This window comes from Pituophis catenifer, unplaced genomic scaffold (genome assembly GCF_029215685.1).
Source record: "Pituophis catenifer annectens isolate HBS135680 unplaced genomic scaffold, rPitCat1.0.hap2 SCAF_10, whole genome shotgun sequence".
Classification (NCBI taxonomy): Eukaryota; Metazoa; Chordata; class Lepidosauria; order Squamata; family Colubridae; genus Pituophis; species Pituophis catenifer.
The window spans coordinates 13,967,337-13,983,772 of NW_027256890.1; the positions used below are offsets into that span (position 1 = coordinate 13,967,337).

At 45.2% G+C, this 16,436-nt stretch overlaps 1 protein-coding gene across 1 annotated transcript in view; it reads left to right on the forward strand.

Annotated features, from left to right (window-relative positions):
• Positions 1 to 748: 748 nt before the first annotated feature.
• The window catches only part of OSBP2 (oxysterol binding protein 2), a 32,438-nt gene continuing 16,750 nt past the window's right edge, over positions 749 to 16,436 (forward strand). Inside the window, exons 1-2 of the mRNA XM_070950397.1 lie at positions 749 to 917; positions 14,740 to 14,993. Of these exons, the coding sequence (XP_070806498.1) occupies positions 839 to 917; positions 14,740 to 14,993 (333 nt within the window). The 5' untranslated portion in view covers positions 749 to 838. The remainder of the gene's footprint in view (positions 918 to 14,739; positions 14,994 to 16,436) is intronic.

The window sequence follows — 16,436 nt, forward strand, 5'->3', positions numbered from 1 at the left end:
CCTTCTCTTCCGTTCCATTCCATTCTACTCTCTTCTCCTTCTCCTCCTTCTCTTTTCTTCTCTGATTCAATTTGATTCAATTATTCTATTCTATTCTATTCTATTCTATTCTATTCTATTCTATTCTATTCTATTCTATTCTATTCTATTCTATTCCATTCCATTCCATTCCATTCCATTCCATTCCATTCCATTCCATCCCATCGGTTGATTGTTCTCCGTGTCAGGAAATTCCTCCTTTATTTCCAGGTTGAATCTCTCTCCTTGTTCACTTTTGCCGTCCATCCTTCCTTGCCTGTTCTTTTCAAGTCCTCGAAAAGCTGTGTGTCAAAATACTGTTGCAGGATACCGGCAAGGGAAGGGTTTAAACCTTTTGATGCACTGTCCTAGGCAAGAAGTCCTGCAAACAACCTCCAGAAGGATTTTAAAGAGACAGGGGCCTTTTCACATCACCTTTCCAGGTAGAGCTGTCATCCTTCCTTTGCTCCCCGCCGGCTTTCTTTCCCCGAAGGAGCGGCGCACGGTGGTAGACGGTTTCCCTGCTGGGTTTTCTGGGGGAGGGGAGGGGGAGAGACCGCCAGTCCTCGGGCCAGCGCGGAGGGAGTTAAGCATGGCATCTTGTTCTACCGAAGTAGGGGTTGCCGGGAGATCCATGGGGCTCAGCCTTTTGGAGAGCGGCTCAGCATATGGGCAGAATCTGTAATGGGCTTCTGTGCTTCTAAACAAGGATGCTTCCTTATCCAAGGAATCCTGGTAAATCCTGGTATTTGCCTTGGTCTGATTTTCTGAAAGGCATGCCCAGGATTGTAGCTTCCGCCAGAGCCATCCGGCAGCGGGCATGAAGAGCCGGAGCTGTTGGGAGACGGGATCCGTCAGCTCCTTCTGCAACTCCGGCTGCCTGAATAAAATGAAGAAGGGTTAGTCGGGCCTTGGTGGGTCCTTCTCTCTCCCCCCCCCCCCGCCGACCCCCTCAAGACAGCCTTCCGTTTATTGGGGTCCCACCCTTCCCCTTTCTGGCTGGGGCTCGGTCCTTGCCGCAATGATCCCGTTCGGTCCAACGGAGGTGATGTTGGAAAGGGCCAGGGTTTGGTTTGGTTTAAATACACTCTCTCTCTCTCTCTCTCTCTTCTCACACACACACACACACACACACTGTCTCTCTCTCTCTGTCTCTCTTTCTCTCACACACACATACTCTCTCTGTCTCTCTCTGTCTCTTTCTCTCTCTTTCTCTCTCTCTCACACACACACACACATACATACACACACACACTCTCTCTGTATCTCTCTCTCTCTCTTTCTCTCTCTCACACACACACATACTCTGTCTCTCTCTCTCTTTCTTTCTCTCACACCACATACTCTCTGTCTCTCTCACACACTCTGTCTCTCTTTCTCTCTCTCACACACACACACATACTCTGTCTTTGTCTCTCTTTCTCTCACACACATTCTCTGTGTCTCTCTTTCTCTCACACACATTCTCTCTCTCTGTCTCTTTCTCTCTCACACACATACTCTCTCTGTCTCTCTCTGTCTCTTTCTCTCTCACAAACACACACACACATACTCTCTGTTTCTGTCTTTCTGTCTCTCACACACTCTCTCTGTCTCTCTCTCTTTCTCTCACACACATACTCTGTCTCTCTGTCTCTCTTTCTCTCTCACAAACACACATACTCTCTCTCTCTCACACACTCTCTCTCTCTTTCTCTCTCAAACACATACTCTCTCTGTGTCTCTCTGTCTCTCTCTTTCTCTCACACCACATTCTCTCTCTGTCTCTCTTTCTCTCACACACACATACTCTCTGTCTCTCTCTGTCTCTCTCTCTTTCTCACAAACACATACTCTCTGTCTCTGACTCTCTTTCTCACATACACACACATACTCTGTCTGACTCTCTTTCTCTCTCTCTCTCTTTCTGTCTTCTCACACACACTCTCTGTCTCTCTCTTTCTGTCTCTCTCTCACACCAATACTCTTTCTCTCTCTCTCTGTCTCTTTCTCTCTCTCATAGAACACACACACTCTCTCTGTCTCTGCTTCTTTCTCTCTCACGCACACATACTCTCTGTCTCTGTCTCTCTTTCTCTCTCACACACATACTCTCTCTGTCTCTCTCTGTCTCTTTCTCTCTCACAAACACACACACACATACTCTCTGTCTCTGTCTTTCTGTCTCTCTCTCACACACTCTCTCTGTCTCTCTCTCTTTCTCTCACACACATACTCTGTCTCTCTGTCTCTCTTTCTCTCTCACAAACACACATACTCTCTGTCTCTCTCTCACACACTCTCTCTCTCTTTCTCTCTCAAACACATACTCTCTCTGTGTCTCTCTGTCTCTCTCTTTCTCTCACACACATTCTCTCTCTGTCTCTCTTTCTCTCACACACACATACTCTCTGTCTCTGTCTCTCTTTCTCACATACACACACATACTCTGTCTGTCTCTCTTTCTCTCTCTCTCACACACATACTCTCTGTCTCTCTCTCACTCTCTCTCTCTCTTTCTGTCTCTCACACACACTCTCTGTCTCTCTCTTTCTGTCTCTCTCTCACACCAATACTCTTTCTCTCTCTCTCTCTCTCTTTCTCTCTCTCATAGACACACACACACTCTCTCTGTCTCTGCTTCTTTCTCTCTCACACACACATACTCTCTGTCTCTGTCTCTCTCTGTCTCTCTCTCCCCTTTCTCTCTCACACACACATACTCTCTCTGTCTCTCTTCTCTCTCTCTGTCTCTGTCTCTGTCTCTGTCTCTCTCTCTCTCTCTCTCTCTCTCTCTTCCCCCCCCCCACTGGAGGAGTTATTCCTGGTTGGGAAACACTGGGGGCATTCCTGCTGGAATTAAGTGTTTGTTCTTAAGGTGAGAAGAGCAGTAAAAGTTGGACTAACAATCAAAGCCAAACGTTGACAGCAGGAAGGTGGTTTCATCCTTTATAATTCGGGGGGGGGGGGCGCATCTCGGGGGGGGGGCATCAAGAGTTAACTCTGGTGCTGAAGTGACTCCCAGGGGGAGTTGAGTGTGCATTTGACAAAATGAGTGTACGTTTAAAAGAAAAACAAAAAACCCGGAAGTACGTGGTTCTAATTTTTTTTTTTAAGGGAGGGGAAGAAACAAGGGGTCCCATCATTCCTTCCTTTAACACAAGGATGCGGGTTTTGTGATATGCAAAGATCGCAAGCCCCCTTCACCAACAATCTGCATTGTGCCGTCCCCGTTTGGTAGACTTCAAAAGGCTCACAATCACAGGTCGTAAATATTTATGGCCTCTTGTGAAAATTCAGCATCCGCCTGAATTTTTGAAAAGCGGAAGAGACTCTTAAGTAGGTCGAGTCACAAAGTGAATGTAAATCCTTAAAACTTCAGAAAGTGTTTTCTGGATCGTGACGAAAAGTGGCTCTCGGAATATTTCCCGCTTTCCCTTTAGGATGGACAGAACATCCTACTTTGCCTACTGACAGAGATCTTATGAATTCTTGACGGCGAAGTGTTTTGAGGCTGCCTTCGCTGGTCCCAGATGTGCAAGGGGGGGCAGTATGGATTTTGTCATCCAAAATGTGGATACCTCGCTTTGGAAGGTGTGGATCGTGCTTTTTTTAATAGGTTAAAAACCAAAGGCACATGCGTATTTTTATTTTATTAATTTATATAACTTGAACGTCGTGACGTGGGGCGTTTTGTAACAAACCGGAGAAAGTCAAACTAAAAGAACAGTTCCAGTCAAAAGCCAGACCCTCATAAATAGCCAATTGGGACTCTAATCCATGCTTCGCGCTCTCCTCCACTCTTCCCCCCAGGGCCCATCGGTATTTGGGTCCGTGACAATTCTCCATGGCCGTGGCCAGCGTGCCGTGGCCAACTCTCTGCGGGACAAGAGTTACGAAGAAATAGTGGAATAGGATCATTAAGGAAAGGACGCAACAGGAGGGACAGGATAAAATGTGAATGGCGAAACATTAAGGCAAGTTTTTTGATTGATTTTAAACAATTAAATAGAATGGTTAAATTGTCCTGCAGCGAGTTTGTCCCAAGGCAAGTTGGCCATGGTGAGTTGGCTGTGGAGAGTTGGCTTGTGTCTAGTTGTTCTGGTGTGCAGTGCTCTATAGCCTCGTTTTGAGGGTAGGAGTTGAAAGAGTTGATGTCCAGGATGTGAGGGGTCTGTAGATATTTTCCCAGCCCTCTTTTTGACTCGTGCAGTAGACAGGTCCTCCATGGAAGGCAGGTTGGTAGCCATGGTTTTTTCTGCCGTTCTAATGATCCTCTGAAGTCGGTGTCTATCTTGTTGGGTTGCAGAGCCAAACCAGACAGTTATGGAGGTGCAGATGACAGACTCCATCATTCCTCTGTAGAACTGGATCAGCAGCTCCTTGGGCAGTTTGAGCCCAATTGCTGTTTTTAGTCCTTTTGTTATATATTGTGTGTTACTTGTATTCTAGAATCACAATGCAATCTTGTACTTCGGTCAATACATTAGGCATGTTACTGTGATTCAAGAGGTTAATGGAAGGAATGACTCACAATCATGTTTACCAACACTGTAATGTGTTAAAAAAAAAAATCAGGCTGTTAAACCCTGGTCCTGTTGTGTTACATGTTTGGCCCAGTTAACACTTGCTTCCCCCCCCGATCCTCCTGAGTCTTCCTTCCCCAGTGAAGCATGCAAGGGACAAAACCACTTAATTCTTTGAGTTGACGCTTGTTTAGTTCCGTTAATATTTTATTTATTTATTTTATTTTATTTGTCGGACATGTACTAGATAAGAGGTATAAATATGAACATGGACATGAACGAAGGAAATGAGTACCAATAAATGGGGAGAGTAGGACAGGGACGGAAGGCACGCTGGTGCGCTTATGCGCGCCCCCTTTACGGACCTCAGGAATGGGGTGAGGTCCACGGTAGACAGTTTGAGGTTGAAGGGGTGGGGGTTTGAGGAAGTGACAACGGAGTCAGGTAGTGCATTCCAGGCGTTGACCACTCTGTTGCTGAAGTCATATTTTCTGCAAACGAGTTTGGAACGGTTTACCTTGAGTTTGTATCGATTGTTTGCCCCGTGTATTATTGTGGTTGAAGCTGAAGTAGTTACTGATAAGTAGGACATTGTAGCAGATAATTTTGTGTACAACATTTAGGTCAGACCGTAGGCGGCGTAGTTCTAGGTTTTCCAATCCCAAAATTTCGAGCCTGGTGGCATAAGGTATTCCGTTGTGAGCAGAGGAGTGGAGGACCCTTCTCGTGAAGTACCTCTGGACTTGCTCAATCGTGTTAATGTCCGATATACCGTGTGGATTCCAGGCAGACGAGCTGTATTCGAGAATTGGTCCGGCAAAAGTTTTGTATGCCCTAGTTTACAGTACAATGTTACCGGAGGCCCTATAAAGTGGTATTAACACTTCACGTGATCTTGATTCTATCTCTCTGTTGATGCAGCCTAGAACTGTGTTGGCTTTTTTGGCAGCTGCTGCACACGGCTGGCTCCTATTTACATGGTTGTCCACTAGGACTCCAAGATCCATCTCACAGTTACTGCTTCAGTGACTCCATCCAGTCACCTCCTTCTCTGCCGTCCTCTTCTTCTTTTGCCCTCAGTCGTTCCCAGCATTAGGCTCTTCTCCAGGGAGTCCTTCCTTCTCATCATTATTGCTTAACCCACTGTAAGCCGCCCTGAGTCTCCGGAGAAGGGCGGCATATAAATTAATTAATAAATAAAAAATTAGGTGGCCAAAGGATTTGAGTTTCCTCTTCGGGATCTGGCCTTCTAAAGAGCAGTCAGGGTTGATCTCCTCTAGGACCGACCGGTTGGATGGCCTTGCAGTCCAAGGGACTCGCAGGAGTCTTCTCCAGCACCAGAGTTCAAAGGCCTCCATTCTTTGGTGCTCAGCCTTCCTTATGGTCCAACTTTCACAGCCATCCATTGCAACTGGGAACACCATGGCATTGACTGTATGCACTTTTGTTGGCAGGGTGATGTCTCTGCTTTTTAGTATACTCTTTAGATTTGCCATGGCTTTCCTCCCCAGGAGACTGGAGATAGATGATGCCATATCCCTCCCCCTCGGTTGAGAGAGGGCATAGAATAGATGGCCTCTTTTGACCCCTCTTTCAAACCAGCCATCCTCTGGTGGCCTCAACGACTCTCTAAAAGGATGCAAATGACCAGCTGTCTGCAAGGAGAATAAATCCTTCCATTCCTCACCATCCCGTCAGAGCCGAAGAAGCTTCTCGGTTGAGAAGCGAAACGTCTTCAAAGAAAAACCAGAAAGTCCAGTGGCCTCTTGAAAAAGCACTTTTAAGACATCTGGGCTCTTCTCTTTCTATACCACGTTTCCCCGAAAATAAGACCCTGTTATATTTTTTTGAACCCCGAAATAAGTGCATGGCCTTATTTTCAGGGAGGTCTTATTTTTGGGGGGGCATGTGGAGCAAGACGGGGCTCCTTTTGACATGTTACCTGATTTCCAGCTCTGTCTCTCTAACTAGGAGGAAATAGTGGGGACCGGCTGCACACACGTTTAAATATTTTCGGAGAGGGCTTATTTTGGGGAGTTATTTTTTTTTAAAATTTGATTTATATGCCGCCCTTCTCCGGAGACTCAGGGCGGCTTACAATGCGCTAAGCAATAGCCTTCATCCTTTTGTATATTTATACAAAGTCAGCTTATTGCCCCCACAAACTGGGTCCTCAATTTACCTACCTTAGAAAGGATGGAAGGCTGAGTCAACCTTGAGCCTGGCGAGATTCGAACCTGCAGTAATTGCAGTCAGCTGGTCTTAATAACAGGGTGCTTTAGACCACTGTACTACCAAGGCTCATTTTAGCGCATGTGCTCAAAATCCTGATTGGGCTTATTATCCAGGGAGGTCTTATTTTCGGGGAAACATGGTAGCATCTTCCTGGCGTCATTTAAGAGAGCTTTTCTCGCCTCCCGCTCATCCACTCCCATCCCAGGCATGAACTGGGGTAGTTATCGAAGCTTCCGGCATAAAGTCCTCGGGCAGCAAAAGAAATTGGTTGGGAGTTGAGTCTTATTAATATTAAAACTACCTTTTATGGGGGCCCCCAGGAAGAAGGGTATAACCTGGCTTTGTTCCCTGCCCTTCCTGCGGTACGGTGTTATCTTGCAAAGATCCAAGAACGGAAAATGCATTTAAATCATGATTAAAAATTTATCTTTAGTGACATACTTAGAAAAGCAAAGAGGGAACAAGAGACACGCGTGTCCTCCCGCTTGGGAATCCGATCCGCCGAGGAAGGGCAAGCAGGCCAGAGTCATCCCGGGCTAGAGGAAGTAACTAACAGTCCACTTGCGGACTTGAATTTCTTCATTGTTCCTCATCGCTTCCTCCTCCGATGCGATGAGTGATTGCTCCGAGCTTCCGCTGCCTTTGAGTTGTTTTGTGGAGGAGAAATGGGTATTTTTGGGAAGGTCGCTCCAAGCTTCTCTCCCTCTCTCTCTCTCTTACAGAGGGGTCTGTAAATATTTTCCCAGCCCTCTTTTTGACTCGTGCAGTAGACAGGTCCTCCATGGAAGGCAGGTTGGTAGCCATGGTTTTTTCTGCCGTTCTAATGATCCTCTGAAGTCCACGTCTGTCTTGTTGGGTTGCCGAGCCAAACCAGACAGTTATGGAGGTGCAGATGACAGACTCCATCATTCCTCTGTAGAATTGGATCAGCAGCTCCTTGGGCAGTTTGAGCTTTCTGAGTTGGCGCAGAAAGAACATTCTTTGTTGTGTTTTTTTGATGATGTTGGGTGTCCATAGCAGGTTGTGAGAAGCCAACTATTGACATGTTTTTCAGTAAAACACAATGAAACAATTTCTATAATGTATGAATAAGGGCTCTGGTTTCTTAAGCCAAGGCACCTCCATCCGTTTCAGCACTGTTGTCCTGTTGCTGAGGTCAGATGGGGGAAAGAGGGAGATTATTTTATTTTTATTACACTTTTTAAAATTTTATTTTTCTGTCCAGTTTGATCTAGTGATTAAGACACCAAACTAGAAACTGGAAGTTAATAAATTCTAGATGATGATGATTATGAAGACCCTATTATTCCACCAGGCCGGACTAACAACACAATAGCTTTTAAATTGGGATATTTAAATTTATTGGGGTTTTAAATCTGAGCCACTTTATTTAATTATTTTAAATTTTATATTGTTGTTTTGTTTGTGTTTTTAAACAGGCTGTACACCGCCCTGAGTCCTTCGGGAGAAGGGCGGTATAGAAATAAAATTATTATTATTATTATTATTATTATTATTATTATTATTATTATTATTATTATTATTATTATTATTATTATTTTCACCTTAAACATAGATCCCCTCTTACAGTATCTCTCCTCTTGCAAAATCTCTGTATTTAAAACAAGAAATACTGTATTTGGGTTAGAATACCCTGTTTCCCTGAAAATAAGACCCAACCAGAAAATAAGCCCTAGCATGATTTTTCAGGATGCTCGTAATATAAGCCCTGACCCCAAAAATAAGCCCTAGTTAAGATCGTCAACCAGACGGAGGCGTTTAGTACTGTATTTCCCCCCAAAATAAGACCTAACTGGAAAATAAGCCATAATGCGTCTTTTTGAACAAAAATTAATATAAGACCTGGTCTTATTTTGTGGGAAATGCTGTAGAATGAGTTGGAAGGGACCTTGGAGGTCTTCTAGTCCAGCCCCCTTCTCATGCAGGAGAACCTATACCCTTATAGATCAGTGACTGTCTCTAGACTCTTCTTTAAAAACATCCAGTGATAGAGCGCCCCTCCCCCCCATTTCTGCAGGCAAGGTTTAATTTAATTCAAAATGCATTAAATTGGGGGGCTCAAAACTTGTAAATCTGGACTATCGATAGCCCAAGAGAGTAATGCAAGACCTTGGCATGACCTTTCTAACTTGCATCCCAGGACAAGCCAAGCTTAGCTTTGCAAACCATTGTCAAACCGGGCTAGGCCAGCAGAATCTCCTCCTCCTCCTTTGCACCCCCATCTTTACGTTCCCCCGGGAGACTCTCTCTTCGTAAAATCTGATTTTCTGCTGGTTTCTCTGCCGTTCCGGAGACTCCCAGCAACCGCAGCTGAGCTGGTTTGGACTGAGCCCAAGGAGACCGATTGCAAATCTTCTTTCATTGAGAGATATAAATACCTCTGTGTGGCCATGAAGGAAAGGGAGCAACGGCTGACTTGCTTTGTTTCTCTAACAATGGGCTTGGGCTGTCTTTTTTTTTCTGCAGCTCAGCCGGTTTCTTCGGCCTTTCTCTCGGCACATTGTGACTCTTCTGCAGCTTAATAGAGGGGCCGAATCCCCATTGTTTTCTTTCCTTTTGTCTGTTTAACCCCATTCCCCCACCAATACACCAACACATCCCCCCCCCAGGAGAATAAGATAGGATAGGATACGACAGGACAGGACAAGATTTAACAGGGTTATTTTACAAAAGAGTAGGGAGTTGTTTCCCCCAAACCCCTACCCACCCCACCAGAAAACAAACAGCAATGGGTTTAAAAATCCGCTCCATCGTTTTTTATGCCGAAAGGCGCGAGATGTATCGTTTATCCTTCAAAATTCAGAGCTGGTCTCGTTTGGAAATGAGCTGGAAAAGAAAAACCTCTGGGCTGCTGCATGAATTTGCATTCAGTAAGGAAGGTAACGGCATACATAGATGTCCTCAGCAGCTCGTGTCGTGACCCTGGCCGGTCTCCTAAGCCAACCAGCTGAAGGTACATGACTTAGAGGAACATATGGCTGGTGGATTCTGATCTTTTCTATGCGAGATCATAAATAACAGCAAGGGGCTAAAAATAGCTGCTTAACAGACATCCGAAGACAGCAGCAATGTCGGTTTGCGGTGTGCAATAAATCAAAAGTAAAAAAAAAAAAAAAAACTCACCAAGATTGTTTACGCAGTGGAGACGTTCTATAACAGTGACGGCTAACCTTTTTGCCGTCGTGTGCCAAAAGCGGGGGGTCGCGCCCACGCGGGCCCTCATGCATAATTCAGTGCGCCCCGCCCCCCCCCACGTATGTGCACGCAACATCCCTGCGCTCCCCCCGCTTTTGGCACGCGATAGCACATTGGGCCCAGTCGGACCGTTTTTTTGCCCTCCCCAGGCTCCAGACGCTTCCTTGGAGCCTGGGGAGGGCAAAAACACCCTTCCCCATCCCCCTGGAGGCTGGAAACGGCCCATTTGCCGACTTCCAGTGGAACTGGAAGGCCCGTTTTTCGCCTTCTCCAGGCTCCAGAGCCTTTCTGGGAGCCTGGGGAGGGCGAAAACGGCCTTCCCCACCCCCCTGGAAGCCCTCTGGAGGCCGGAAGTAGCCTGTTTCCCGACTTCCGATGGGCCCGGAAGGCCTGAAAATCAGTTGGCCGGTACTGAGATAGGGCAACTCGCGTGCCCACCAATATGGCTCCATAGATTCATCATCACAGTTCTATAATATAAACTTGGAAAGATTCTATAATAGCACAAGAAGAGCAGGAAAGTATGTTGTCGGTTGCACGGATTAAACCGCGTATGGGGTCTGGCTGAAAGGCATGATTTATCCTCCAAACGCATTTAAACCAATCGCCACAATATAAAAAAAGAGGTGGAGACTCTAGAAAGAGTGCAGAGAGGAGAAACCAAGATGATGAGGGGACTGGAGGCTAAAACATAGGAAGAACGGTTGCAGAAACTGGGCATGGCTAGTCTAGTGAAGAGAAGGACCAGGGGAGATATGTATAGCAGTCTTCCAGTGTTTGAGGGGCTGCAACAGAGCAGAGGAAGGGGGTCAAGCTATTTTCCAGAGCACCTGAAGGCCAGAGAAGGAATAATGGATGGAAACTGAACAAGGAGAGATTCAACCTAGAAATAAGGAGGAATTTTCTGACATTGAGAACAATCAACCGGTGGAACAGAAGTTGCCTTCGGAAGTTGTGGGAGCTTCATCCTTGGAAGCTTTCAAGAAGAGTCTGGACTGCCATCTGTCAGAAATGGTGTGGGGTCTCCTGCTTGGGCAGGGGGTTGGACTAGATGACCTACAAGGTCCCTTCCAGCTCTGTTAATCTGAATCTATCTAAGGTGATCAAAGGCCTGGAGACTAAAACACAGGATGAACATTGGCAGGAACTGGGTATGTCTAATCTAGTGAAGAGAAGGAGACAGGATAGCATCTTCCAGTATACAGGATAGCCAGTGGTGGGACCACCTAATAGCGAGCCATACCAGAGGGCCCAAAGAGCCACATCTGGCTCTGGGGCCGCAGGTTGCTGACCCTTGCCCTATCTCTTCTTTGGCGGAGGTGGGAGCAGAACATGGAGTTGCCAAGCTACTGTTTGGGTTGACAGATGCAGCATTAAAGTGCCAAAAAGCTCTGAAATAGCCAGTGTGGGCGAGTGTTTGATATTCTGGATTTCCTTTGATTTGCTGTCAGGTTATTTATTACATTGTCGGAGCCTTCCTTCCTTCGTCAACATATCCTGCTGTACGTCCTTTCCCTACGGCTTAAAAAGACATATTTTGAATAGATTTATTCTCTATGTTTAAATGATTGCGATTGGTACTGGAAGTGTACATTGTAACCCTGAACCATGAAAGAATGAAGGGTGAAACTTTAATATAAATAGACGTGAAGAGCTAAATAAGGGAAATGTGATGAAGGACAAATGTGATAGATGGAAGATAGAAGAGAAATGTCTTTGAATATTACGGTGGCATGAAATAGAGATAGAAATAAGTGGGGAATTATAGTATATATATATTAATATAATATGTAATAATAAGAGGGAGGTTTAGAAATTGAAGGACGGTAGGTAGTATTATGGTAGGTATCTTTAAACAATATGAAACAATGAAAATGAAATGCAGAATAGAATAGAATAGAGTAGAATAGAGTAGAATAGAATAGAATAGAATAGAATAGAATAGAATAGAATAGAATAGAATAGAATAGACTTGACTTGACTTGACTTGACTTGACTTGACTTGACTTGACTTGACTTGACTTCTTTATTGGCCAAGTGTGATTGGACACACCAGGAATTTGTCTTTGGTGCATACGCTCTCAGTGTATATAAAAAGACAAGATACATTCGTCAAGAATCATCAGGTACAACACTTAATGATAGTCATAGGGTACAAATAAGCAATCAAATCATACTAGGAAACAATCAATACAAATCGTAAGGATACAAGCAACAAAGTTATGTAATAACCATGAGTAATAATATTATGTCTATTTGTATTAAAATGTACAATACCCAGGTATCACACTATTCACGCATTGATATGTATAAATAATATAAAATCAAAAACTTGCAGGTGGGGAGGGAAAAAGACATATTTTGAGCTGCTGTTGTGGGTATATTGCACGGATATTTTTCTTTCTTTCCTTCTTTCTTTCCTCCTCCTCCTCCCCCTCCTCTTCCTCCTCCTCCTCCTCCTCCTCCTCCTCCTCCTCCTCCTTCTTCTTCTTTGTTTTTACAAGCAGACCATGCTGTTACAACATCCCTCCCTCCATTTAGTAGATTCTGTGTGCTTCACAGTTGTTGTTTTTTTTAAAAAAAGATCATAAAATCTGTTTTTTATGGGTCCTGCGTGAATAAACTCCCTTTCCCAACCTGCCTGCGTTAATGAAGGTTAAAGTTCCATCAGCCTCCAGCCTTTTGTGCTGGTACTTGAGCTTCTATTAATATTTAAGAAGGTTGTTGGTTGTTGTTGTTTTTTTATCCTGTCCACTTATCCTTATCTTGGGTATCAGCAGGACTTAGCTCGTAAATCCAGAAGCATGTTCAATTTTAGCATCTTTCTTCTACCCTTGAGAAGGCAGAATCAATAGCCCGGTTCAATAGAGCAACTGAAAATATATATATTTTCCTTTATAAGCTTCATAACTGGCTGATAAATATACATACATATGTATATATATATATGGGGTATATACATACACCTGGGGTAGACCAGGTGTCTCGATAGAAAAACACTTAAGATATATATATATATATATAAAATGTTTTTCTATCGAGACACCTGGTCTACCCCAGCATGTGGGAGGGAGCATACTGCATCCCTTTCGCCTTTCTGAGGGCTCCTGGATTGGAGCTGAAAGGCGAAAGGGATGCAGTATGCTCCCTCCCATATGCTGGGGTAGACCAGGTGCCTCGCTAGAAAACCACTTAATCTGTCCCCTGGCTCAAGTTGATAAAGGGAGGAGAACTTGTGGCTCAGAGGTTAATACAACTGCCTAATATGCAGGCAGCCCAAGTTGGAATCCGAGTAAGGGTATGGCTAGCTGATGAGAGCTAAATAGCTTGAAATAGATCTACACAATTCTCTCTTGGCTCAGAGGTTAATACAACTGCCTAATATGCAGGCAGCCCAAGTTCGAACCCAAGTAAGAGTATGGCTAGCTGATGAGAGCTAAATAGCTTGAAATAGATCTATACTAGTCTCCCTTTATTTCTTTATCAGCGAACTATATATATACATACACATGTGTATATACATACACATACATACATACACACATACACACACACACACACACACACACACATATATATACATACATACACACACACGTACATACATATACCCTGTTTCCCCAAAATAAGACATTCCCTGATAATAAGCCCAATCAGGCTTTTGAGCGCATGGCAATAAGACCAAGCGCTTAATTCAGGGTTCAAAAAAATATAAGACAGGGTCTTATTTTCGGGGAAACACGGTAGATAGACAGACAGGCAGACAGACAGACAGAAGGATTAGAGGGAGAGAAGATAGATAGATAGATAGATAGATAGATAGATAGATAGATAGATAGATAACCAGAGACAGATAAGAGACAGCGACAAATAGATATAAATAAATAAATATAAATGATGGAGATAGATAGATAGATACCCTGTTTCCCCCAAAATAAGACATCCCCTGATAATAAGCCCAATCGGGCTTTTGAGCGCATGGCAATAAGGCCAAGCACTTATTTCAGGGTTCAAAAAAATATAAGACAGGGTCTTATTTTCGGGGAAACACGATGTACACACACACACACACACGTGTGTGTGTGTGTGTGTGTGTAGATAGATAGATAGATAAATAGATAGATAGTATATATATCAGCCAGTTATGAAGCCTATAAAGGACAACTTTTTTCCAAACCGCCCAGCTCTGGGTTGGGAGGACTTCAGCTCCCAGAATTCCCTCCTCCTGCGTGGCTGAGGGTGCTGGGATTGGAAGTCCGCCTGTCTGAGGGTACCCGGGTTAGGAAAAGGTTGTGTGGATGCGACAAAGTGAGGCAACACAATCCATTGCGGCTTCTTAGCCAAGGACGTTGGAAAGCTTTGCCTTGCGAAGGAACTCAGAAGAGTCCCTTGGGAGTTGGGCGGCATAGAAATGCGACAAAATAAATAAATAATAAATAAATAAACTCCCCCCCACCCCACCCCCCGTTCTCCGCTTCCGCTGTTGAAAATGGTTTGTGTTGAACTGGGATTGTCAGTCCCATCGCAGTCAGTTGGGACAGAGTTGTGTTCCGAGGGTCAGCTCCATGGGGAGTGGTTATCCAGTGTCTCCAGAGGGCCCCAAGTTGGAGAATTCAGGTGCAATTCAAGGTGTTGTTTGACTTTGCATTACACGGTGGGTTTTTTTTAGTGCTGTCCGGCCTGTAACCATGGAAACGATGGTCTTTCTCCTCCTCCCTCTTCTCTTTCTCCTCCTTTCACTCTACCGCTCCTTCCCTTTTCACAGATGACTCGGGCGACGACGAGGAATCCGCCTCGCAGTCCGACAAGAGCGAAGTGCACGGCACCTTGAAATACCTCTCTGGGAAACTGGATGACCTCAGCGCTTTCAACGACTTGATCTCCAAGCACGGGGCGGCTCTCCAGAGATCCCTGAGTGAGCTGGAGAACCTCAAGTTGCCGGCCGAGAGCGGGGAAAAGATCAAAGCAGTCAACGAACGAGCCACCCTCTTCAGGATCACCTCCAATGCTATGATAAATGTGAGCGAATCCCCGCGACTGCAGGGAGGGATGTGTGTATATGTGCGTGTGTGTCTTTGTGCCACGGGAAGCGTTCCCTCCCCATTGCAGGTCTAAGGCAGGGAGGGGCTGGAACCAGAGCACGGCAGACAGGACAGGTATCGGGAAAGCTCACCTGTCTGAGCAGCCAGACAGGGCAGGTGCGTTCTCTTTCCCGTTTTTCTTTTATTGTCCTTGGCTTGTCTTGGCTTCCATTCCCTGGTGTGTCAGACTACCTGTATACAGAAAGGAGTTCCAGTATGTGGAGGGGGGGAGGCATGGCTAGGGTGCCCTGTTTGGTGACCCCCTCCCTCTTCTCCTGGATTGAGGGGAGGGGGGTCCACCCATCTTAAAACTTGCCCAGGTTAACAAACACAGCCTCAGAGGTTGAATGAACTGAAGGCTGTATTGTATGTCATGCTTTAGAAAGAATGAGAACTAATAGATCCTAAAATTGTGAAATCCTGCCCGGCGGAACGTTAAAACCTCAGCTCTTTCCTTGTTAACTTGGAGCTGTGCAAATCTTGACGTGAAATGTAATTTAATGGATAGCGCGATGACTTGGAAACGCCCAAAGCCCATTTTTTTTTTATTCATAATATTTTGCTAATATGTTGTCTCAGTTGTATTCTGATTTTGCGTCCCCGTCTGGCTTCTTTCGAATCGGGGCAACACGGTCCTATATGAAGCTGTTCGATATCTCTCCATGGCTTCCCCATCTTGTTACTCACCTCTTCCCAGGGGGTTCCCCAGTCGGGATGCCCTTCCCCAAATCTTCAGCAGGCTGGGGAATTCTGGGAAGTTGAAATTCACCCATTAAAGAGAATGTCCAGGGTGGAGAAGGTGTATTATTTCTGGAACTTACTTACTTATTTACATTTTTATATCCCACCTGTATAAATAACTCAAGAGGGTGGACATACTTAATACTCCTTCCTCCTCCTATTTTCCCAACAACAATCTTGTGAGGTAGGCTGGGCTGAGAGAGAGAGAGAGAGAGAGTGATTGGTCCAAAGTCATCCAATCATCCTTCATGCCTAAGGCAGGACTAGAATTCAGTGGTTCATTTTGGGTTGGCCCAAAGTTACCCACCCCCCAGTAGCTGAAGGCAGAAGAAGAAGCAACGGATGGAAGCTAATCAAGGAGAGAAGCAACTTAGAACTAAAGGAGACATTTCCTGACAGTGAGAACAATTAACCAGTGGAACGACTTGCCACCAGAAGTTGTGGATGCTCCAACATTGGAAGTTTTTAAGAAGAGATTGGACAGCCATTGATCTGGAATGGTCTAGGGCCATGATGGTGAACCTATGGCACGCGTGGGACCGGAAATTGGCAAACGGGCAGTTTCCGGCATCCGGAGGGCCTCCAGGGAGATGGGGAAGGCTATTTTCGCCCTCCCCAGGCTCCTAGAGAGGCTCTGGAG